The 24018-nt window shown below is 44.6% G+C and overlaps 1 protein-coding gene across 3 annotated transcripts in view; it reads right to left on the reverse strand.

Annotated features, from left to right (window-relative positions):
• Window positions 1–1283: 1283 nt before the first annotated feature.
• LOC115083959 (gastrula zinc finger protein XlCGF57.1-like) overlaps window positions 1284–24018 on the reverse strand; it is a 40841-nt gene continuing 18106 nt past the window's right edge. For 2 of the 3 annotated variants that reach the window (XM_029588140.1, XM_029588142.1), the window contains 2 exons: window positions 22553–22666; window positions 3016–5451 (listed from right to left, as the gene is read on the reverse strand). In XM_029588140.1, coding sequence (XP_029444000.1) covers window positions 4259–5451; window positions 22553–22666 — 1307 coding nt within the window. In that variant the 3' untranslated portion in view covers window positions 3016–4258. Of the gene's footprint in view, window positions 5452–22552; window positions 22667–24018 lie in introns of all 3 variants that reach the window. The other variant, XM_029588141.1, reaches the window with a different exon arrangement.

Genomic DNA, 24018 nt, shown 5'->3' on the forward strand with positions numbered 1-24018 from the left:
ACAATCAAGTGTCAGTAAACAAGGAAGGAGGGTCCGGTTCCAGGGCATTGTGCAGGGAAGCTGTGCAGATTCTGAAGTGGGCAGAAGTGCGCTCAATCACCTTGCAAGCGATGTACCTTCCTGGGATGGCAGACATGGAAGCTGAAAGGCTCAGCAGAATCTTTCATTCCCACGAGTGGTCTCTCGATCAGAAAGTGGCAGTCTGTTCATCAGCTGGGGCACACCATGCATAGACCTATTTGCAACAGGAAACTGGGCAGATACTGCTCCATCTACCAAGCCCAAAGAACGACTTGCAAGATGCGTTCCTCATTCCATGGGTAGGAGAACTATTCTATGTGTATCTTCCAATACCGGTGATAGCTCGAACAGTACAGAACTGTATCATGGACAGAGCACATCTATTTCTTATTGCTCCGGCTTGGCCGAGTTAGCCATGGTACGCCTATGTAGTGCAACTTTCCATTCGCCACCAATTTCCTTAAGAAACAGCGCAGAACTGCTAACACAAGAAAGGGGGGGGGGGGGGGATATGACTCTACTACATCCCATATATTCCTCCCTTCAGCTGACAGCATGGAAATTGAGAGGACGGTATTAGACCACCTTCAACTGCAATGACAGAGTCAGGACATTCTAATTTCAGCTAGAAAGCTATCAACGAGAAAGAATTATGCATTCAAATGGCAGTGGTATGAGGCAAGGGATATTGACCCGTTCACTTGCACTCCTAAGTCGCTGTTGGAGTATCTGCATATGCTATTCACATCAGGACTAGCAACCTTGTCTATCCAAGCACACCTAGGTGTGATAGCTGTTTATCACACCCTGAGAGATGGACTTTCTATCTCAACTCATCCATTGGTATCTCGATTCATGAAGGGGCTTCAAACAACTTCAACCACCAGTCCTCAAGCCTCCAGTTCCTTGGGCCATAAACATATAGTGTTAGAAAAGTTCATGTTTCTGCCCTTCGAGCCTCTAGAGACTGCCTCTCTGAAGTATCTAACGTGGAAAATAGTGTTTCTGGTCACAGTGACTTCAGCAAGACAGGTTAGTGAGCATCAGGCACTAGTGCACTATCCTACATATTTGTAATTTCACCATGATAAGGTTACCTTGCAGACACACCAGTCATTTTTTCCAAATATCGTATTAGCCTTTCACCTGAACCAGACTATCATTCTGCCCACGTTTTTTCCAAGGCCGCTAAGAATGACAGAAAAAGACTGCTACACACCTTGGATTGTAAGAAAGCCTTAGATTACTGCAAGAAAAGAACCCAAATGAACAGGCATGCGTCCCAATTATTTGTCTCATTTAATCCAAATGCACCAGGTTCACCAGTAGCAAAAAGGACTTTAACAAACTGGATAACTCAATGCATTCAATTTTGCCTCTTGGCACAATCTACTCAGCTGATGGATTCTATTAAAGCACATCGGGTATGAGCTACTGCAGCATCGATAGCACATCTCTACAACGTACCCATACAGGGCATTTGCAAAGCAGCAACATGGTCGCCTGTCCATACTTTCACATCTCACTATTGCCTTGACCAACAGTCGCTTCAGACAGTTCAGTGGGATCGGCAGTTTTGCATTATACCGCTGGAACTCAAGGCTGTCTATGGAACATAAGGATAGCAAACAAAATGAGCAACGAATGATATCAACCAAGGACAATATCTACTACAAAGATGATTTGACTACATATATCTTCAGCGGCAACCCTAACTGCGGACTCCCAGAAAGCATGGCTAATTCAGCCTGCTTATCTTCAGGAAAAAGCATGTTTGTTTACCATAAACAATGTTTCCATAGATAGGATGAATTAGCCATGTGACTTCGCCCTCCTTATTACCATGGTACCACGGACCCAAATTTAAAGAATCACGCGCCTCGGAGCACCGGCTCTCCCGCGGACTTTATTGAATGGGCCTGTATAGTAGCTATTTAACCAACTGAGAAGATGGAATCATGCAGGAACAGCCACACATGTGCATAGAGCAAAACTCTGTATTCTAAGAGAGAAGCTCTGCTCCGTACCGCCAGAGAATGTCACCCAGACAGCATGGCTAATTCATCCTTCTATCTACAGAAAACACACTTTATGTTAAACAAACTTAATAAATCAATCCAGGACTCACTGAATACATTTCAGGGCAATCTATTATCTAGAAGTGTGGGATCCTATCAAAACCTTTAACTATCCATGCTGTACTGAGGTTTCAAATGTGTTTTACAGCTGGTTACATTGGCTTTATTCAGCATCATCAACTGGTCTTGGGTTTCATCTCTTTTGTTCTATTGCCAAGATGTTATTAAAGCCTATCTTATCATATATTTTATCTACATCTACTGCAATAAACAGCCTGCAGATTGTGAATAGTCATGTTATTGGTCAATAATTTTGGGGGATGTTGCTTGTTCCCAATTGTAAAGGAGAAGTGTTTTTCCTGTTATGAATCCCTGAGGTGTTAATTCTGGTTATTTGATTTTTGCATTTTGCCTGATCTTATTTATTTATTTACATGTACTTCCATGGCATGTATTCAGCACAGATCACAATCAGTCAAACATTCATAAATCATAAAACATCACAGCATTATGATGGCTTGAGCCAAAAATTGGAACCCTATTAGGGCCAGGGCTCTTTTTAACTTGGTTTCCAGCTCTCTCATTGTTATTTCAGGCCATTCCATAGTTTTGATGCTGCCCTTTTCATATTCTCCTGTATGCTGGGTAGCCATTCTGCTTCTCATACTCTACAGGAGCTTCACATAAAGCTATCTAGAACTTTTCTGTTTTAACTTTGCTTAATGGTGTTTTAGCTGTACTAATCTTTCCCACATGGAGCCTTTAGTGCAGTTTCAGACATGAATTCTAAATGAAGATTTTATCACACTTTGTACATGTAAATGGTTTTTCTCCTGACAGTCTCTCCAATTGGGTTCGTTTTGTGCATACCTTTACAGTAATAAACCTCATTATATAAGCCAGGGCATGGTGGAAGTGATCTCAATCTCTCAAATTTATTGTTAATGCTTGCAATGTGCCAAAGCGGGCTACCTTCTGGAAGTCAGAGGTTGGCTCTTCCATTTTGTAGTAGGTTCTCTTTGCATTCCCTAAAATTTTAAATACAGGTTTTATGACATAAAAGTAGAAGTACATTATTTTTTATCATCAGAAGTCCACTTAATGGTCAGCAATGCGCTTCATTTTTTCATAAGCTTCTGTAGTCTGTTTCCTGCTGTAATAAGTCCTTAAAAAGGTTCACCATGGCCTATAGCTGCATCAGGTTTGTTATTTTCACCCAAACATTCGGCACCATCACTATCATTAATCCTAGTGCTTAAACTATGAGTGGGCACCTTTTTATCCCAGGTGCCATGCAACAGTATAAATATTTCTTTTTACTTCCTTTCATATTTTAATAGTAGGGGTTGTCTGGCTGAGGTTTAATCTAGATATTCTATAACAGGGTCACCACGTGAAGATACTCAGCAATTCTTGATGAGTAAAATTTGCTCTATTCAATTATTCTCTCCCCCTAAACCCCATTTTCTGTCACATGTGGATGCTTTTATGTGTTTGCACTTATGAAAGAGAAATTACATTTTATTACACTTTGGGGTTGATTTTAAAAAGTCTGCACACGCACATGGTTGCACCGATTTTATAACATGTGTGCGTTATAAAATCTGATGGCCGCACACGTGCAGGTGACCCAAAAATTGTGCATGCAGGGAGGGTGGGGCAGAATTTTGGAATCTATGCCCGGCGACGCGATCAGGCCTTTGTCCTCCCAGTCCGCTCCAATTAAGGAGTGGACTGGGGGAAAACTTTCCTTTACTCCTATCTACCCTTCCTCCCATTTCCCCTCTCCTCTCCGACCCCTATACTAACTCTAACTAGGCTTTTTTGTTTTGTAACTTACCTGCTCCTTCGGCCCCCCTGGCCCACCCCTTTTTCAAGGCCCGGCCCTTCTGCTTGTTCTAAAATGCACGCAAGGCCCAGCTACACATATAACCCCTGCTTTTTACATGCGTGGCCTTTTTAAAATTGACCCATTTGTATATGTAAATGATTTCTCTTGGGCAGTGTCTCCAAATGGGTTAGTTTTGCACATACTTTGACAGGAATGAACACATTCATAAACTAGGGCCTGTTGGGAACAATCTCAATCTCTCAAATTTACTGCTAATGCTGACCTCAATTCTTTTAATGTCCCAAAAATAGCCTCCTCCTCCTGGAGTTTATATGATGTAATATGTATACATGGATAGACCAGTGGGAGTCAATACAACCGGGATTATTTCTGTACTTTTCTGACACATTTTCTTGATCTGTGATTGCATCTCTTGGCTCTTAAGAATTTTCTCTCTCTCCATACATTTCTCTATCATGTGGATGCCTTGGTGCATGTTAAGATATGATTTCCGACTGAAGCTCTTATCACACTCAGTACATGAAAAAGGTTTCAGTCCTGAATGGATCCTTTCATGTTCTTTCAGTTGTGAAGAGGTAATGAAGCTTTTATTACATGCAGTGCATGTAAATGGTTTCTCTCCTGTGTGGATCCTGTGGTGCAGTTTTAGATATGGCTTCTGACTGAAATTTTTACCACACTCATGACATGTAAAAGGTCTCTCTCCCGTGTGAATCCTGTGGTGCATTTTCAGTTCAGATTGCCTACAAAACCTTTTATCACACTCAGTACATGTAAATGGTCTTTCTCCTGAGTGGATCCATTGATGTGTTTTCAGTTGTGATTTCCTAGAGAATCTTTTATTACACTCTGTACATGTAAATGGTCTCTCTCCTGTGTGAATCCATTGGTGCATTCGCTCTTGTGACTTCCTAGTGAACTTTTTATTACACACAGTGCATGTAAATGGTTTCTCTCCATTGTGGGCCTTTTGATGCAAGTTTAGATGCGATTTACGACTAAAGCTTTTACCACACTCAGTACACATAAATGGTTTCTCTCCTGTGTGGATCCTCTCGTGCATTTTCAGACAGAATTTCTGAATGAAGCTTTTACCACACTCAGTACATGTAAATGGTTTCTCTCCTGTGTGGGTCATTTGGTGCTTTTTCAATTTTGATGGAAAAGGAAAGCTTTTATTACACTCAGTACAAGTATGTCGTCTCTCTTTCATGCAAACTTTCTGGTGTGACTCCAGATGGTCCTTCGTTTTCAAACTTTTGCCACAGTCAGCACATAGGTAAATTTTTCTCTCTCTTCTGTAAGTGGTGAGTTTATCTCTTCTGGGTTCAACAACGATTACTCTTTTCTTGCTTGAGTTAGATTCTTTTCTCAACTCTCTTCCCCTTTCTGATCCCAGTATGAACTTTTCTTTTTCATGGACTGGAAGCTTCTTGTGGATTTTTTCTCTTTCATCAAATTCTTTTTGATGCTTGTTATTTTCTTGAATGATCCCATAACCTATTGTGTAAGAGAGATAATACAGACATTATTTCATAAGTTGGACTGTTAGAGTGCTTTGAAAAGGTTTTTGTTATAAAGCTATTATTACTGCATTGTGAAATTACACTGGTCAGACTTATGAGTTAAATTTGCAGCTATATCCTCCAGAAATGAAGATCATATTGCAAGCAGTGCACTGTATATAATTTGTCCCCTTTGTCTGTTATTTTGTTTTAAGCTGATTATCTATGTTTTTTTCTCTTTTGTACTCTGCCACGAACATATTCTGTGAAGTGTGTGGATAATAAATGTTTTAAAATAAATTAAAAAAATAAAGTAAAGTAAATTGCTGACTTGCCAAAATAAGCTGAAATACTAAAATATAGGCAGGAAGTAAAGTATGTCGAGTTCAGCTTTAAGTTTCATTCCTGTCTTCTGGGCTCAATTTACAAAAAAATAATGACTTTCATGAATCCCAGCTCATTAACATATATTAGATACAATTATAATTCCAGCCAATCAGGAAAATGTTATGCAAAGCTCATTGGTATATAAATTGCAGGTGGTGCTCTATATAATTTGTTATGTCAACAGTGCTGTGAGAGATTTCATCTGAATTCCCTTGCACTTCCTTAGAATATTCCATATTCTAAACAGATTTTTCTTAAGCTGCCGTTATGAACTGTTTAATTTGGTTACCCCACAACAGAACGAGCAGGGACAGTTCTGGGCTCTATTACAGAGAATATGATGACAGATCAGGAGCCCAATTTCATTCCTGGTGTAATGTTTTAAGCCTCAGTCGATATCGGCCATGCCCTCTTCTTTTTTAGAATTAGGGAGGCCAATATTCAGTTGGCCGTTTAGTGTACAAGTTATCCAGCTAAGTTATGTCCTGTATATTCAGTGGGATATATTAAAAAAAAAAAAAAAAAGAATATATCCAGTTATGTTATGGTCCAGTTAAAAAAAAAAAAAATTGCACTCTGTCCCCTGCCTCCCTCCCACCCGAGTTGCAAAGGCCCTCCAGGGCCAACCTTTCCACCCCCCAAAATGGCCCATTTAAAGTAAACTGAAAATTACTGGTGCTGGACGAACCCCCTCCCTGCTCCAACTTCCCCTTAAACTCGCACATTTTAAATGTCATGGCCCTCTGAATCCTCCCCCCAACCCTTTCCCTTCTCTCCACCTGCCCCTTTATTCAATGTTGATGTCCAGGATCGCAGTAGCATCCTACTGCGATCTGGGCCTGGCGCTTCTGGGGACACTTCTGCTGTTGCTAGGCAACTAGGATGGAGGCATGACCTCCAGAATTGGGCCCGATATTCTAGATGAGCTCTCACCAGTTATCTGTATAGAGACATTATCACCACTTTTTTCTACTGATCTTCTCTTCCTGTGCATCCCAGGAGCACTCTAGAGCTGGCCATCATCTTATACTGTTTTATTTATTTGGTAAAATTTCATAAACTCACTGTTCCCTTTGAGCATCAAAGCAGAGAATAAAAATAAGAAATATATCTAAACATAAATACAGTACATAAGCAAACCAATGTCGGTAATGGTTACGCTCCAGTTTGCTACATTCAAAGTTTCAGATATGATCATCCCAAGGTCTCTCTCAGTATCTTACTCCCATCAGGTACTGCTCCCTTGGATTTCTGCACCCCAAATGCATGAGTCTGCACTTTTTTGCACTGAATCTTAACTGCCAAGAATTGGACCACTCCTTGAGCTTGCAATAGTCTCAGCACCAAAAGCCTCCCAGAATAAGATTGCTTTCAGCTGCTTCCAAACCAACTTCATGTCAGCAATAAGGCAGAGTTGGGTGGGCAAGGCATTCCATATTACTGGGCCCACTATGGAGAATGTCCATCTCTGTGTTTCAGCAGAACATGTATTTTTGAAGAACTTGTAACTGCACGGAGATCGGAGAGCTTGAGTAGGCTGAGATAATGAAATTAAACCCGCTAGGTCCAATGGACCTCTCTCCTTTGATTGCCTTGAAGACAAGCATAAGTATCTTAAATTTGATGTGCTGAATCACAGGCAGCCAGTGTAGTTGGATAAGTATAGGAGTTATATGATCCCTCCTTTTGCTACTTAATAACAACATGGACTGCAGCATTCTGAAGTAGCTTAATCTGATTATTTTAGGAAGCCAACAAGCAAAACATTACCATAATTGACAGCATATAAAAGGATTACCTGAATTACAATTCTAAACTCACTTTGTAGTAACAGATAACGTAGATAGCGCAAAAGCCTTAGCTTATAAAAACCATTATGTAAAAGCAACCTAATACAGGCTACATAAGTCATAGAGGAATCAAACTGGAATTCAAGATTACGAACAGTATCAGAAAAAGTTATAAAGGAACCATCAATTGTAATGCCAAGATAATCATCTGGGCAATGTTTTTGAGATAGCTACATGGCTTCAATTTTCTTAATATTCATCACTAATTGACTGGATGACATAAATCCTCTAATATGATCTAAACATTGCTGAATCTGAGATAAAGTTAAAGATAAGTCAGAGTGAACAGGAAAGAATAATTGGATGTTATCAGCATATATTTTTAAAAAAGGGAATACTGTTCTAAAATCTGAGACAATGAACAGAGATAAATATTAAATAATATAGCTGATAGTATGGATCCCTGAGGGACGCCAACTACTAAAGTATGCCACTTGGATTCTTGCTGATCTACTCTGACTTGAAACATCCTATCTTTTAAAAAGAAAGAGAACCGCTCAATGACCTTCCCCTTAACGTCAATGGGGATGCAATGCAGGTTAGTTTGGGCTAAAAAAATGGGGTTTTCTAATCAACTTTAATGAAACTTGTGAGCAGACATCATCAGAAGGGGGAAGAGCTCTCCATGGCACTAAGACTTTGTCAAAGTTGCAACATTAAGTATCACAAGGCACAATAAAAGGGGCAAACTGATACCAACAGAGGCAGGAGTACTCCAAGGCACTGTAAGAGTGGCAATAACCCCCAAGGCACCATGAAAAGGGAACGAAGCAGCAAAGGGGGCAGGAAAAACTCCAAGGCACTGAGTAAGGGGCAAAGCTGCAGAAAAAGTGGCACGAAGACCGCAAAGCACCATCAGAGGTGCAAAGCAACCATCTACAGGGGTAAGACCATCCCAAATCTCCAAATGAGGGGCAAAGGGCACCAATAAAATAAGTATAAAGACCCCAGGGCACCAAAAGAGGGGCAAATGGCATCAACAACAGTGGCATGAAAACCTTACGAGAGGGGCATAAGGGTTGATCATTTTAAATCAGATCTCAGAGCGGTGTCTATGTAAAGCAAGAGACTAATCAAACCATCCAGAAGCTGGAAGATGGGGACCTTAGTATCCCTGGGCAGGTAGAAGCCAGAGGAAATCCCTGGAGGATGCCTGATGTGGTTTCCCTATGGCATCATTTCAGGAAGGGGTTGGGGATTCAGACTTTGCTGTGGATTAATCTCAGCCTCATCTGAATCATCTGCTTGCTCCACCTTCCCACTGGAGGGTAAGATGTTACTTACTAGAGGTCTCAAATTCTCTTTGGGCACTAGCTGTTCAATATCCTGTGATTCAGGGAATCTAGGACATGATTCTTCATCTGAATCAGTTTTTGCAAATACTACTTCCATTACCTGAGAATCTGTAATCATGGAGAAACATGGTGCTCATTTTGGATGCTGTGCTTTTGCTGCCCCTTACACTTTCTTTTGCTGTGGCACAGTCCATCAAAGGCTAAATACCAGACGAAACCATTAGTCAGTAAGACTCAGTAAAAGTTTGAAGAAAAAATCCAAGAGGGAAAGAAACCATTAATAGTAACTGGGTATGATCTGGGTAAAGCATCAGATTGTCACAGCAAGACCAAGCGTAAAGCCCTAATGGGCATGTAATATATTTCTGGTAATGATGGCTAGCATTCATTTTTTGTATGGTCTGGGTTGTTTTATGATTTTTTTTACTGTTTGCAACACTGACAGAGAAAGTGGACCCTTGTGACTGAGGTGTGGTTGATGCAGGCTAATGAGCGAACCCACCAGACCCACACTAGAAGCTGGCAGAGAAGCCCGTAGGTGGAACCAACTGAAGCTTCACCTATTCCAGCCGCCTCCCCCACAGGTTGAGCCCTTAGGTTCTGGCAGCCGGAAGGACTTAGGTGGGCTCCTGGGTCTATCCGGATTGAGTGTCCAATCCAAGCAAAGCTTGTGGCAGGTGGCAGACGGCAGAACAGACACCAAGCCAGAGGTCAGGGCAGGTAGCAGACAGGAAGGTCAGGAGCCAGGCCAAGGTCAGAATCCAGAGAATCAATCCAAGACAAACACAACAGACAAGACTAACAAGATAACCACAACTAGAGAGACAAGCAAGGCAGGGCACAAGAAGGAGCAGGAAAAGCACCAGGTGGGCAATGAACAAGGTAACAAGGAGGGAACCAAGGATACAAGGAAACAAGACAGGACAAACAAGGCACAAGCACAACTCACAACATGCACTGGGACACGAGGACGCCAGGGGACCTGTTGCTGAGGTCCTGGCTGGTTACAAAGCAATTCCTTATATACTGATGGGGGATGAGATGTCATCGGTCAGTGCCAAAAGAAGTCCTGGCAAGTGGAGCTATAAGAGGAAGTCCAGAGTCACACAAAGTTCCATCCCAGGTCCTTGAAACAAGATCCTGCCAGAGGCTCTGCCGGAGTCGCTTCAGATCAGAGGTGAGGAGCATTAACAGTTTTTAAAATGTACTTGTATTTTGGTGTGTCCAGACTGTGTATGTACTCTTGTAATCTGCTGAGATCTGTAGATCAGCAGGCTATAAATTTGATAAATAAAGTCAGCACGTAGTATAAGGAAATATGAAAAAGTATCTAGAAAACAACCAGGGTAGAGACAGAACCAAGGTACTATGAGAGGCATGGAGCAGCGGAAGTGCTGGTGTTTAAAATCACAAATGATAGGTGCAGGGCAATGCAACATAGAAAGTGAAATCAAGGCCCCAAGATAGACGGCAAGATCTGAAGCAGGAATAAGAATGTCATCAAAAAGGACAATAATAATATAGCATGAGAAAAATCACTGTAAATACAAAACCTGCTATATATGGAAATTCTTGGAACAATCAAGTATACCTTCATTAATAGCATCGTATGAAGGTATACTTGGATTGTTCCAAGAATTTCCATATATAGCAGGTTTTGTATTTACAATCATAAAGGACAAGGCATGAAAAGAAGGGTAAAGCAGTCCCAGGAGAGACATGGAAGTTTCAAGGGTCCATGAGTGGTGCAGCAAATGTGGAAAGCATTGGATTACTATGGCAAGGCTAAGAGTTGGCAAGTACTGTAAGGGAAGGGAATTTGAAAAGCATCTAGAAGACAGCTGGAGCAAAGGCAGAACTACAATAAAGTACCAAGAGAGGCTTAGAGCAGCAGAAGTGCTGGTGTTTAAAAATCACAAATGGTAGGTACAGAGCAATGCAGCAAGAAGAGTGGCATTGCTTAGCCAGGCATTGTCCACTGACTGGCTATGCCTATGTAGTGTCCCACAGGGGTACAGTACAATAGTACATCTAATAGCTCCCACAGTATGTGTAAAAATGTCTCACATTCACTATGTAGAGTGGAGGCGTAGACTAGTGGATAGAACAGTGAGCTAAGAACCAGGGAAATCAGGGTTCAAAATCCCACTGCTGCTCCTTGTGATTTTGGGTAAGTCACTTTACCCTCCATTGCCTCAGGTACAAATTGGGGTGATTTGTAGGAAAATTGGTTCTTACCTGCTAATTTTCATTCCTGTAGTACCACGGATCAGTCCAGACAGTGGGTTGAGCCTCCTGTCCAGCAGAGGGAGACAGAGAAAAACTGAAAAGGTATCCTATATCAGGACAGTGAGCACCCTGCATCCCTTCAGTATAATCAATATCAAAGCAGCCAAAATAGCATAGAGAACCAGAATAAGATCAAGCAAGTAAACAACTGTAACTATCAAATGGAACAGGAAAATAAAAAATGTCTGAAAAATGCTCTTACACAGCTATCAATATATATTTAGCAGAAACCTCAGGTGCCTTACAATTCGGATGAATTTCCAGTGCCTTATAGCTCAAATAGGAAGTAGAGAATCCCAAAAAGAACCTGTGAAAGAGAAACTTCGAGCAGACGTAGCAATGCAGATGTAGTCAGGGCGGGAGTCTGGACTGATCCGTGGTACTACAGGAACGAAAATTAGCAGATAAGAACCAATTTTCCTTTCCCTGTACGTACCCGGATCAGTCCGGACAGTGGGATGTACCAAAGCTTCCCTAAACAGGGTGGGGCCGAGACAGTCCCGCTCAAAGCACCTGTCTGCCGAAAGAGCCAAAGACTGGCACCTGAACATCCAGGCGATAATGACGCACAAAAGAATGTAGGGATTTCCAAGTAGCTGCTCTGCAGATTTCTTGCGGCAAAACTGACTGACTCTCCACACAAGAGGTAGCCTGAGGAGGAAGTGACGTCATCGGCCTAAGATGGCTGCTTGAACTTTCTCTCCGGCTAACCCCACAGCACTTTATGCATTTCTAGCCCACTATAGCGAGATATTCGACTTGCTTGCATTGTGCCTGGCGTAGGGGACAGCACTGATTATGTCTCTTCGGAAAAAAACGGTGGATCTTCAGCAATTTTCCTTCGATGCGGGCGGATCCCGCTTTGCGGCCTTGGGAGACACGAGTGCGGGCTCTGGCCACGAGGGAGACGGGGCTAAATCGCGCCAGGAGCCGCCGGAGATGGAAGGTGGGGACGAGCCTATTTTGAAGAAAGATCTACAATATTGGTTCCAGGACCTGAAAAAAGATATCAAAACCTTAGCGGAGGAATTTCGCGACGCCATCGCTACTCTCCGCACCGATGTTAATGATCTAGGTCAGCGGGTGGCGGATGGAGAATCAATATTGGAGGACCATGATCTTCGGCTACTTACCTTGCAGTCTGAGCTCGTTCAGCTAAAATGTCTCCATGAAGAAACCGTTCTGAAGCTAGAGGATGTGGAGAATCGTACACGGCGCAATAATTTGCGCATCCGCGGCCTCCCTGAAGACCCCAATTACGCTAATGCGATGGAGGTGGTCCAACGGATCTGCCAGGCGATTCTCACGGCGGCCTCGGAGTCGGGGCCTGGAGTGTCGACGGCATTATCACGCGACATAGTGGTAGAACGGGCCCATAGGGCACTGGGGGCGGCGCCCCGCAATGCACCCAGAGACATAGTGACTTGCCTGCACAGTTTCGTGGTCAAAGAGGAGATAATGAAAGCGGCAAGGAAGCTTGAGTCTTTTGAATGGGATGGCCATGAAATCGCTATCTACAATGATATTGCCCCAGCGACACTGAAGCGGCGAAGAGATTTTAACCAGGTGACTGCCTTTCTGCGCAAGGAACATTACCGCTATCGCTGGTTGTACCCTTGTGGTATTGCGTTTACCGTCAAAGGAATTACCTCGAGGGCAAAGACGCCTTCGGAAGCAGCGGGTATACTTCAGGAGGTGGGACTGGAGATTACATGCCCGGAGCCTGCCAGTGAACCCGCGCGAGAGGCTGTGGATCGGGCAAAATGGCAGCGAGCGGGAAAGGGTGGACGCCGCTTGAAGAGGACATCAGACCCCGAGTCCCGATCGCGGATACCAGAGGCCGGGAGCGGGAAAGACATGGCTCCTCCTTGAGCTTGCATGAGGGGTGTCTGCTCTGGACTTACACCTCATGAGTCTTTTAGAGGCTTCAGATAATTGAGACATACTTTATTGCTTTGGGGAGCGACTGGCTATAGGCTGTTTCCTTCTCTTGCATTCCTCTATGTCCCACTTTGTTCTGGGGTTTGGAGGCATTCTCTTTTGTTTTGGTGGGCTAAAAGGTTTGAATTTAGTGACTGTGTGCATGCTGGGGGGGGAGGGGAGAGAACTGGATGTGACTTCCTCTAGTCAGAGTCCGGCCTATGTTGGGTGACTCTGTATGTGTGAAGGGGTGGAGGGGGGGGGGTGGGGGGGGGAATGCAGGGGGACACTGGGAAGTATTGGGCTGCATTGACTGATAGCATTTTGCTTCGAAGGCTACGAGGGAGTGTTGGCAGGGGGTGGGGGAGATCCTGTTCTGATGTCTCTTAAGTTTCTTTCCCTGAATGTGAAGGGCTTGAATTCCCCGTTGAAGCGACAACAGCTATGTAATGAGTTGCAGAGGCACCCTGCGTCTGTGGTCTTTATTCAGGAGACGCATTTAAGGCGACAGCATGAACATTTACTTCGTCCCAGGTTGTATTCCCACAGATATTATTCTGCCAGCACTCCTGATAGCAAATATAGCGGGGTAGGAATTTTGTTTGCTAATAATTTGGGAGAAAAAGTTCTTGATAGTGTCGTAGGCCCTAAGGGCAGATATTTAATTTTAGTGGTGGAAATTCAAAACTGCAAGTATACCCTGGTTAATTTATATTGCCCGAATCAGGGGCAGGGTGACCTGTTACACGAACTTAATCAGAAATTGCACAACCTGGAAGGGGGATATTTGATAATGGGAGGAGATTTTAATTTAGCTCCTACAGCAACTCTTGATACCTCATCGGGTCAGGGGGGCACGCATGCTCGGGATAGGAAGTCTCTCAATCAGTTATTGACGGATTGGAATTTAGTTGATATTTGGAGGGCGTGGTATCCTCACAGCCGGAATTACACTTTTTACTCAAGGCCACACAACACATATTCCCGGATTGATTACTTTTTAATAGATAAAGCATTGAGTGACCGCACATTAAAAGTGGATATAGACCATATCACTTGGTCCGATCATTCTCCTCTGTGGTGGGAGGTGAAAACGCCTTCCGGGCAGCAGAGATCTCAGTACTGGAAACTTAATGACAGCTTACTGAAAAATAAAAAATATCTGGTTAAACTGCAAGCCCAACTGGAGGACTATTTAGTTCTTAACTCGGATCCTGCGGTGTCTCCGGTGACAATTTGGGAGGGATTGAAGGCCACCATGAGGGGTAATCTTATCAGTTTGGGGGTATATCATAAAAAACAGAAGGAGGCCACTCGGGTTAAATTGGTGGAGCAATTAATGATGTGGGAAAAGGAACATAAGAAGAGTCAAACGCCCCATGCTCTTAGAAACCTAGATGAGATCCGCAGGCAAATAAAAGACTTAGATGCGGAACGGATTGCCTTTCAACTGGATCTTGTTAAGCAGGTGTATTACGAACAGGGTGATAGGCCTGGAAAATTGTTGGCCCATAAGCTGAAAGGACAACGCTTACAATCTCACATTCAGTCTATTCAAAATGACAGGGGGCAATTATGTACCCAATTGTCCGATATTAAGATGTGTTTCACCAGCTTTTATGAGGGGTTATATTCCACTGATCATGATACGACTGCTGCAGATATCGATCATTTTTTGGACGGTCTGGGGTTGCCCACGCTGTCCAGTGCTATTGGGGATAGGCTAGGCTCTCCCATAGTGGATAGGGAAGTCCAGGAGGCTATTAAATCCTTGAAGCAGGGGAAGGCCCCCGGCTTAGATGGGTATACACCCTTCTTTTATAAAAAATTTAGGGATTTATTAGTGAAGCCACTGAAAGATATGTTTAATGCATTGCGGGAGGGTCATCAATTGCTGCCCAATGGGAATGTGGCGGGTATCACCATCCTACCTAAAGCCGGCAAGGATGCCACGCGCTTTGTGGGTCCTATAGGCCTATATCATTGATCAATATTGATTTAAAGCTGTTAGCGAAAATCATGGCCAATCGTTTAAGGGGGGTTATTCTTGACCTGGTCCAAGAAGATCAAGCGGGTTTTATGCCGGGGCGGTCCACCTCGGATAATATACGGAAAATATTAAATCTCATCTCGATCGTGAAGACAGGCCCTTCTCCAGCGGTGCTACTGACTATCGACGCAGAGAAGGCATTTGATAGGGTGCACTGGCCTTTCCTGTTTGCCGTGATGGAGCGGATGGGGGTGGGGGGATATTTCTTGGCGTGGGTTAAGGAGCTGTACAGAGACCCCCGGGCCTGTATTAAAATCAACGGGGGGTATAGTCACTCGTTCCCTATCCATAGAGGTACCAGACAGGGGTGTCCACTCTCGCCGCTGTTATTCGCCCTGAGCGTGGAACCCTTAGCGGAAATGATCCGACAATCCAAGGACATCCATGGGATTAATGTTGCGGGGACCTCATATAAAATTTCATTATATGCGGATGACATTATTTTCACGGTCCGGAATCCCCTCATATCCCTTCCAGCTTTGTCCAATGTGTTGCAACGCTTTGGAGCGGTGTCTGGCTTCAGGGTCAATCTGGAGAAATCCGAGCTCTTTCCTATTGGGCTGCAGCCAGACCAGATCTCTACTTTGCGAAATCTGTTTCCCTTTCGGTGGACGAATGGTCCTATACGATATCTGGGTATCAATTTGGTGGAAAATCGTCAGGATTTATTTACGGCTAACTATATCCCCCTGGTAGATCAATTATGCAAAGATATGCAACATTGGGATAGATTTCATATCTCCTGGCTGGGACGGATAGCAGTTGTGAAAATGAACTTGTTTCCCAGGCTTAGCTACCTTTTTCAGGTATTACCCTGTTTGGTTACAGAACATTGGTTGAGAAGTCTACAACGGAAATTTTTTTCCTATATCTGGAAACGAAGGCCTCCAAGAATAGCACGGAAGGTGTTATACAGGTCTCGGCTTAAGGGAGGCTTAGGTGTCCCCAATCTTCAGAAATACTATGTGGCATCACAATTACAGGCAGTGGTAGATTACCATATCCCGGGGCCTAAGAAACAATGGATAATAATTGAACAATCGTGGCTGGGGAGGGATATCCCAGAAAATGTTTTTTGGGAACGGATACCTCCCCCGCAGAGGGATTCTCGTATTCTGCCTTCTTTGCGTTGTACGTTGATTTTGTGGTATAAGTGGAGGGAAAATCTCACTGGGAAGAAGGGTTATTTCTTTCCGGCTCGTTTCCATGGTCTGTCAGATTTCCTGATTGGGCGGGGTTCCCGGACGTTTTGTACTTGGAGGGATAAGGGACTCCACCGGATTCAACAGGTTTGGGAAGCGGGAAAGGTGAAGTCCTTCTCTCAGTTACAGAGGGAGTTCCTTTTGCCGGACGGGGATTTCTTAGCTTATGCCCAAATACGCCATTTTTTACATAAGAGAGAGGTCCTTCGAGACCTCCAGGCAGGAGTCTCATTGATGGAAACCTTTTGTACTTCATTGAAACGACCTCCTAAATTGATGTCCAAACTATATAAACTCTTGGAGGATACTGATGTGTATCAAGCCTCGCATCTTCAGGCTTGGATACGTGATTTAGGGGGTACCTGGGACAAGGAACGCTGGAACACCTGTTTTCTGAGTCTGGGGAGATATGCTATGTCTACAAGTATGATTGAAAACGAATATAAAATGCTGTACCGGTGGCACCTTTGTCCCGGGACTTTAGCAAAGTGGTACCCGGCACTCTCAGACAGGTGTTGGCGATGTGCAGATGTGGAGGGGACCTTTGCTCATGTGTGGTGGTCCTGCCCTGTCATTCGCGCCTTTTGGACAAAGGTCCAGGGCCTCGCGACCGCCATAGTGGGTAGGGAACCCAGATTAAGTCCGGAGTTGTGGCTACTGGGTCTCTGGCAAGAGGAGCCGGACCTGCGTAATACTAGACTATTGCGCTACTTGGCAATAGCTACCAGGTCGGTGATAGCCCAATGGTGGAAAAAACAGGAGGCTCCGCCTTTGCAGATGGTTATCACCAGACTCAAAGGAATCAAAACGATGGAGAAGATATCTGGCCTCCGGAGGGACCGGATGGTTAAGTACGCACAGATTTGGGACCCCTTTGATCACTGGCTGTCGAACCATGAGGGTGGGGGAGGGCCTTCAGATGGTCACTCATTACTGGACGGGGCACCGCCTTCCCACTAAATATCATTATTGCTGTTGTTGGCTAGGGAGTGCACTTCATTGCATTATATGCTGTACAGGGTTGGCTCTTGGGGTCCTTGCATTCTCTCCTATTAGCCGGTGTGTTTACTCTTGTTTAGCTTTGCTTGTTCTTGTAGTCTACTGTGGTGTATTAATGTTGGGGATCATGTTCAATGCAGGTCCGGGGCTCTGGGGTTGGGGAGGGGAGGGAACGGTGGGGGGGTGTTTATACATGAAACTGTTTGGGTGACTGGACAGTCCGGTGTGGGCTGCAGCTGTATGACATACTTCTGGCTTGTATATTTGCTGTTATCCGAATAAAATGTTTAATTACAAAAAAAAAAAAAAAAAAAAAAAAAAAAACAAGAGGTAGCCTGAGAATGTAAAGAGTGAGCGTTTAAGCCCTCCGGAACCGATCGGCCCTGACAAATATATGTCGACACAATCGCCTCTTTTAGCCAGCGAGCGAGCGTAGCTTTAGAAGTCTTATTCCCTTACAGGGCCCGCTCCATAAGACAAAGAGGTGATTAGAGACTCGAAAATCGTTCGTCACCTGCAAATATTGCAGTAGGACCTTCTTCACATCAAGGTGCCAAAGATCTGCGCCAGGCGTGTTCACAATGTCCTCTGGAGAAAAAGCAGGGAGCTCCACTGACTGATTTACTTGAAAGGAGGACACAACCTTTGGCAGGAAGGATGGAACTGTTTTGAGGGAAACACCTGAATCAGAAAAGCGAAGGAAAGGCTCCCTACAAGACAGGGCTTGGAGCTCGGACACTCTACTGGCTAAGCAAATAAAGACCAGAAAGACAGTCTTAAGGGTCAGATCCTTAAGTGTGGCTTGCCGAAGGGGTTCGAAGGGTGCCTCGCAAAGAACACGTAGAACCAAGTTAAGGCTCCACAATGGACAAGTAGTCCAGACAGGCGGGTTCAAGTGCTTAGCCTCTCTGAGGAACCGAATGACATCCGGATGGGTTGCCAACACATAACCATCGACCCGCCCAAGGAGGGAACTGAGCGCCGAAACCTGTACCCACAAAGACAAACCTTTGGAGAGACCATTCTGCAGGAAGGAGAGAACCTGGGACACCGGAGCCTTACGCGCCGGAATTCCGGACTCAGCACACATAGTCTCAAACACTCTCTATACCCGAATATAAGCCAGAGAGGTAGAAGTCTTATGGGCCCACAACAGAGTGGAAATATCCTCCTCCTTATAACCCTTCTTCCTTAGTCACCGAAGCTCAAAATCCAGGCCGCTAGACAAAAGCGATCCGCCTGATCAAAAAATACTGGACCCTGTTGGAGCAGGTTTGGCAGATGGCAGAGGTGAAGAGGCCTGTCCGTTGCGAGGTTCACCAGATCTGAGAACCACGGTCTCTGAGGCCACTCCAGCACCACAAGGACGACTGGCCCCCTGTGGAGTTCTATTCTTCTGAGTACCTTTCCCACCAGAAGCCAAGGTGGGAACACGTAAAGGAGGATGTTGCGAGGCCGGACCAGGGCATCCACTCCTTCCGAGCAGTGCTCCCTTCTGCGGCTGAAGAATCTGGGGGCCTTTGCATTGCTCACAGGTCTAAGTGAGGGACCCCCCACTTGTGCACGATCAAATCCATCACCTCTCCGGACAACTCCCACTCTCCGGGGTCTAGATGCTCAACACTCAAGAAGTCGGCTTGAGTGTTGTCCTTCCCCGCAATGTGGGTGGCCACTAGCTGTTCCAGATGGTGCTCCTCCCAGGCTAGCAGCTTGCTGGCTTCCAGGGCCACCGGATGACTCCTGGTACCCCCCTGGCGATTGATGTAAGCTACATTGGTGGAATTGTCAGAGAGGACTCGCAAAGCTTGGCGATGGAGCAAGGGCAGAAAGGTCTTGAGAGCCAGACGGACCACTCGGGTCTCCAGACGATTGATGTGCCACTGAGACTGGATTGGGGTCCATCGTCCCTGGGTAGACTGATTCTGACACACCGCTCCCCAGCCGGAGAGGCTGGCATCCGTTGTCACAACAATCCACTGAGGCGTCTGCAAGGGCATCCCCTTCAACAGGTGGGCAAGAGAGAGCCACCACTGTATGCTGTCAATGGTAACATCGGAAAATGGTAAGGGTGTCTGAAACTCCTTCGAGACCGGCTTCTAGCGGGACAGCAAAGCTTTTTGCAAAGGACGAATATGTGCAAAAGTCCAGGGAACCAAATCTATAGTTGAAGCCATAGAGCCCAGAACCTGGAGATAATCCCTGGCTATGGGGAACGTGAGAGATAATAGATGTTGGACTTGACCCATGAGCTTGAGAGCACGGGCCTTGGGTAACAGAACTTTGCCCACACGAGTGTCAAAGCGTGCTCCTAAGAATTCGAGAACCTGAGAGGGCTTGAGGTTGCTCTTTGAAAAACTGACTATCCAACCGAGGGATGTGAGGTCCGACAAGACCCAGTTGACCGCTAACACGCACAGGTCCTCCGACTTTGCCCGAATGAGCCAGTCCAGATCCGGGTGGACTAGGACTCCCTCCCGCCAGAAGAAGGTCGCCACTACCACCATGATCTTGGTAAATGTGTGTGGCACAGTGGCGAGACCAAATGGGAGTGCTCGAAACTGAAAATGTCATCCCAGGATGTTGAACCGAAGAAACCTCTGGTTTCCCGGCGGATTGGGATGTGAAGGTAGGCCTCATTCAGGTCAAGAGAGGCAAGAAACTCCCCTGTACGAACCACCGCTATGACCGCCCTCAGGGTCTCCATCCAAAAATGGGGAACCTTGAGGGCCTTGTTGACTCTCTTGAGGTCCAGGATCGGTCGAAAGGCGCCATCCTTTTTGGGAACCACAAAGTAGATGGAATACTGGCTGGATCCCTGTTCTTGGAGGAGAACTGGGACTATAGCACCGAGCGCTTGAAGCCTGTCGAGAGTCTGGCACACTGCTTGGCACTTCTGAGTTCCACAGGGAGAGTTCAAGTAGAGGTCTGGGAGATCCCGAGCAAACTCTAATGCATAGCCTCTTCCGATTACTTCAAGGACCCACCGATCTGAAGTAATTTTGGCCCATTCCTCGAGAAACAGGGATAGTCGACCACCTAAATCTGGATCAGAGGAATGGGCCGGCCGGATCTCATTGTGAGGACTTTGCGGTGGTGCCTTGATGGGTACTGTCACAGAAAGGCCATCTGCCCCGAAAGGAATGAGACCTTGCTGGAGATCTAGTGGAGGTGTTCCGCTGAAAAGCTCCTCACAGCTTGTTGTACCTGCGCTGCCCTCGGAAACGAGAGCGCAACGGAAAAAAGGATCTGGACTGCTTGGGGAGGTCCTCTGGTAGCTTATGAACCTTGTTGTCGCCCAAGGATTTGATAAGCTGGTCTCGGTCCTTGCCAAAAAGCAACTTACCCTTGAAAGGTAGAGTGCCCAGCTGCAATTTAGAAGAGGAGTCTGCAGCCAGAGGAGCCGCTTGGCTGACACTGTTGAGACCATAGCTCTGACTTGCACCCTGAGGAGATCATAGAGAGCATCAGCCCCATATACAATCGTGCCTTCCAGCCTTTCTGCCTGTTCCGCCTCTGCAGACGGGAGGTTCTGGGTGCTGAGTAATTGTTGAACCCACCTTAGACTTGCCCGCTGCATGAGACTACTACAGACTGTCACCCAAACTCCAAGGGCTAGAACCTCAAAAATCCTCTTGAGATGCAGCTCCAATTTCCGATTCTGAAGATCCTTTAAAGCGGTCGCCCCCACCACCGGGATGGTGGTGCATTTGGTAACTGCAGACACTGCGGCATCTGCCTTAGGTACTTTGAGCATCTCGAGACATTGGTCTGGCAGTCACAGTTGCCTGAATCCAAAGTGCGTAGAATATATCATTTACAAAGACCAGTTAGGTCTCTGTGCTATGAGGTCCTGCTCCTGCCCCTTCCACAGCGAACACTGAACAGATGTATTTGTTAAGCAATTTTGCTTTATTCCTCATCAGCCTCTACATATTCCTCCCCTTCACCTCTGAGTCTCACGATGCCACTTTTGAACTCCATCTATCACTAACATATTTAAAAATAAAAAGTCCTGTCCCCCTGTTTTACCATATTTGCTATTTTTACTTCCATTTGAATTTTTGCATTCCTCACTACTTTCCCAGTTTCTCTTAGCTTTTCCAGATATTGTCACCTGTCTTCCTCTTTCTGTGATCTCTTGTAGTTTATGACCGCTAACCTTTTCTCCCTTACCTTTTCAGCTATTTCTTTAGTGGCCTCTTTTTCCTTTATTTACTTTCCTAACAAAAAGGTTCATTGCCTTTATAATATCTGCTTTTAGTTTTGCCCACTGCTCTTCTACTTCTCCTAGATTTTCCCATCCAGCTAACCACTCCTTTAGGTACTCTCCGATTTTAACAAAGCTAGTTTACTTGAAGTCTAGGATCCTCGCCTTTGAATGAAACTTTAACTCCTGTGCTCTAATACTGAAGCCCACCTTTCCGCGAATAATATTGCATCGGCCCCTTGGTCTGTTAAGTGTTGCTTGAATCCTGTTTGAACTGTTGTGAGTCTAAAACCCGTGTTTGCCTTAAGGAAGCTATTTTCAGTTTTTCTCCTGTACAGTGTAAGCCAGGATCTTTGTAAGTACGTTACTTGCTCTCTTGATTGCAACCCTGTTGTGACCTCCAAATCACGGTGCCTGAGCTTGCCACTAAAGGTGGGAGGTATTGTTTTTTTCACTACTTATACCCTGGTCAGTCCCTGAGAGATTGTGCCAGCCCAAAACCAGAGATCCAATGGCTCAAAACCCACAAAGTGCTGCTTCTAACTTTGTATGGCCTTAGCTACAGAATGCAACTGAAAAGAAAGTTTAGTCACCCGTGTGATGAGTCACCCAAAGTTTTTCAACCTGGTTTTTTTTTTGTTGCTTTTTATATTTTTACAGTAGCTCTGTTAAATATTTGTATTACTTCTATGTACTTAATTTTTTTTCTTTTTGTTTCTAAAGCAGTAATCCACCTATCACACTGTAACACTACGCATCTTGTTAGGACTGACCTTATGGCCTACTGTGTCAGGAATGATTGATACTTGGTCAGATGCCAAAGGGTTTTTTTTTTTTTAGAACCAATGTACTAACCTGTATGCTCTGCCTACAGAATTCTTCTATCCGGACACTCACCTGTGCAGGAGCTTTTACATCTTGTTCCATCTCTTGGGTCCTGTTGAACCTTGACACATGGGTCTTCGTCTCGCTCAATCCTTACTATCAGATCAGGTTTCTCAGATGGATAGCCTGTTCCAAATAAAAGATAATTACATCCTGTTCTAGATCATCAATTGAAGCAAACATATGCAAGGTCCATGAGCTGCTGGTTATAGGGCACTGCAAGTGTCCAGACATCTCATCTAGTGATAAAACATTACAAAGAGGCCTTCTGGGATTGATCCTCATTAATAGGGATGAATTGGATGATAACCTAAAGGTGGAAGGAGATTCTAGGGTAAGAAAGAGCAGATTAAAAGCACAAAAACAAAAGCAATAAACTTCAAAAAAGTAAACTTTAGCAATCTCAGGATCCTTCCAGAGACTCCCTTATTAGAAGCAAATCTAAGAGAGATGTGAACTATACAAAGAGCAAAAGAGAGAAGAAGATATCTGGGCAATTAGACAGAAAATACAGAAAGAAGACAAGCTGCTTAAAACAGGAGCACTCCAAAATCCTGAGACTCAAGTAAGAATCTCTCAAACATGGAAAATAGAGCAAATAATGAATGATGAGAAAAGAGGAAAAAAAGAGTTTGCAGGAAGAAAACAAAGACAGTCAAGGAACAAAGTGGAATGCACCTTGCCAGACATAAAGGAGGGAGGAATAAAGAAGGAAAACTTCCCAGATGCTTGGGATAAGAGCTCATGATACTGGAGACCCAGTTGGGGTGTGTGAGCAGAAACGCAAGAGGATATCTTTCAAAACTGCTCGCAGGTGCCCATTTCTGTGAGTATACGAGTGCACGCAAAGCTGCTACTGTATTTTATAACCTGCGTGGAAAGGATATGCACAGGTTATAAAATACAAGAACATATGCGTGCACAAATGATTGTGTATGTTAAAACCATGAGCCACTCAAGTTCGAATTTATCCAACTAAGTAGCGGGACATAGCTGGATAAGTCTGAAAAGCACTACCTTTCAGTCTTGTCTGGCTATGTAGGCCTGCTGCTACTTAGTCGGATAAATCAAAATATAGCCGGATGAGGGCCGAATAAGTTCAAATTTGTCCATCTAAGTAGCAGGAAAGGCACTACTCAACCAAATAAGTTGGAAATTAGCTGGCTAAGTGTGTACAAATTATATACCCGTATATTTATACTTCCAATTTTAAAAGGATACATTTGTAGATGTTAACTATGTCAATTTGTTGCTTTTACTCTCCGTAAGTTGGCTTTTACATGCATAAGTCAGGGTATAACAATCGTGAAGCAATGAAATAATCAGTTTTACCAATTAATCTAAAAGTTTGCTCAAGTTCATCTGCAGCTCATAAAAACCTTCTTGGCTCTTCAGCCTGAAGTCCCCTATCGCACCCAGACCCTCTACCAGTCATTTTTTCACTTTAGCAATGTTTATGATCACGTACACAGATATTG

The sequence above is a fragment of the Rhinatrema bivittatum genome, chromosome 2 (assembly GCF_901001135.1).
Source record: "Rhinatrema bivittatum chromosome 2, aRhiBiv1.1, whole genome shotgun sequence".
NCBI classification, from domain to species: Eukaryota; Metazoa; Chordata; class Amphibia; order Gymnophiona; family Rhinatrematidae; genus Rhinatrema; species Rhinatrema bivittatum.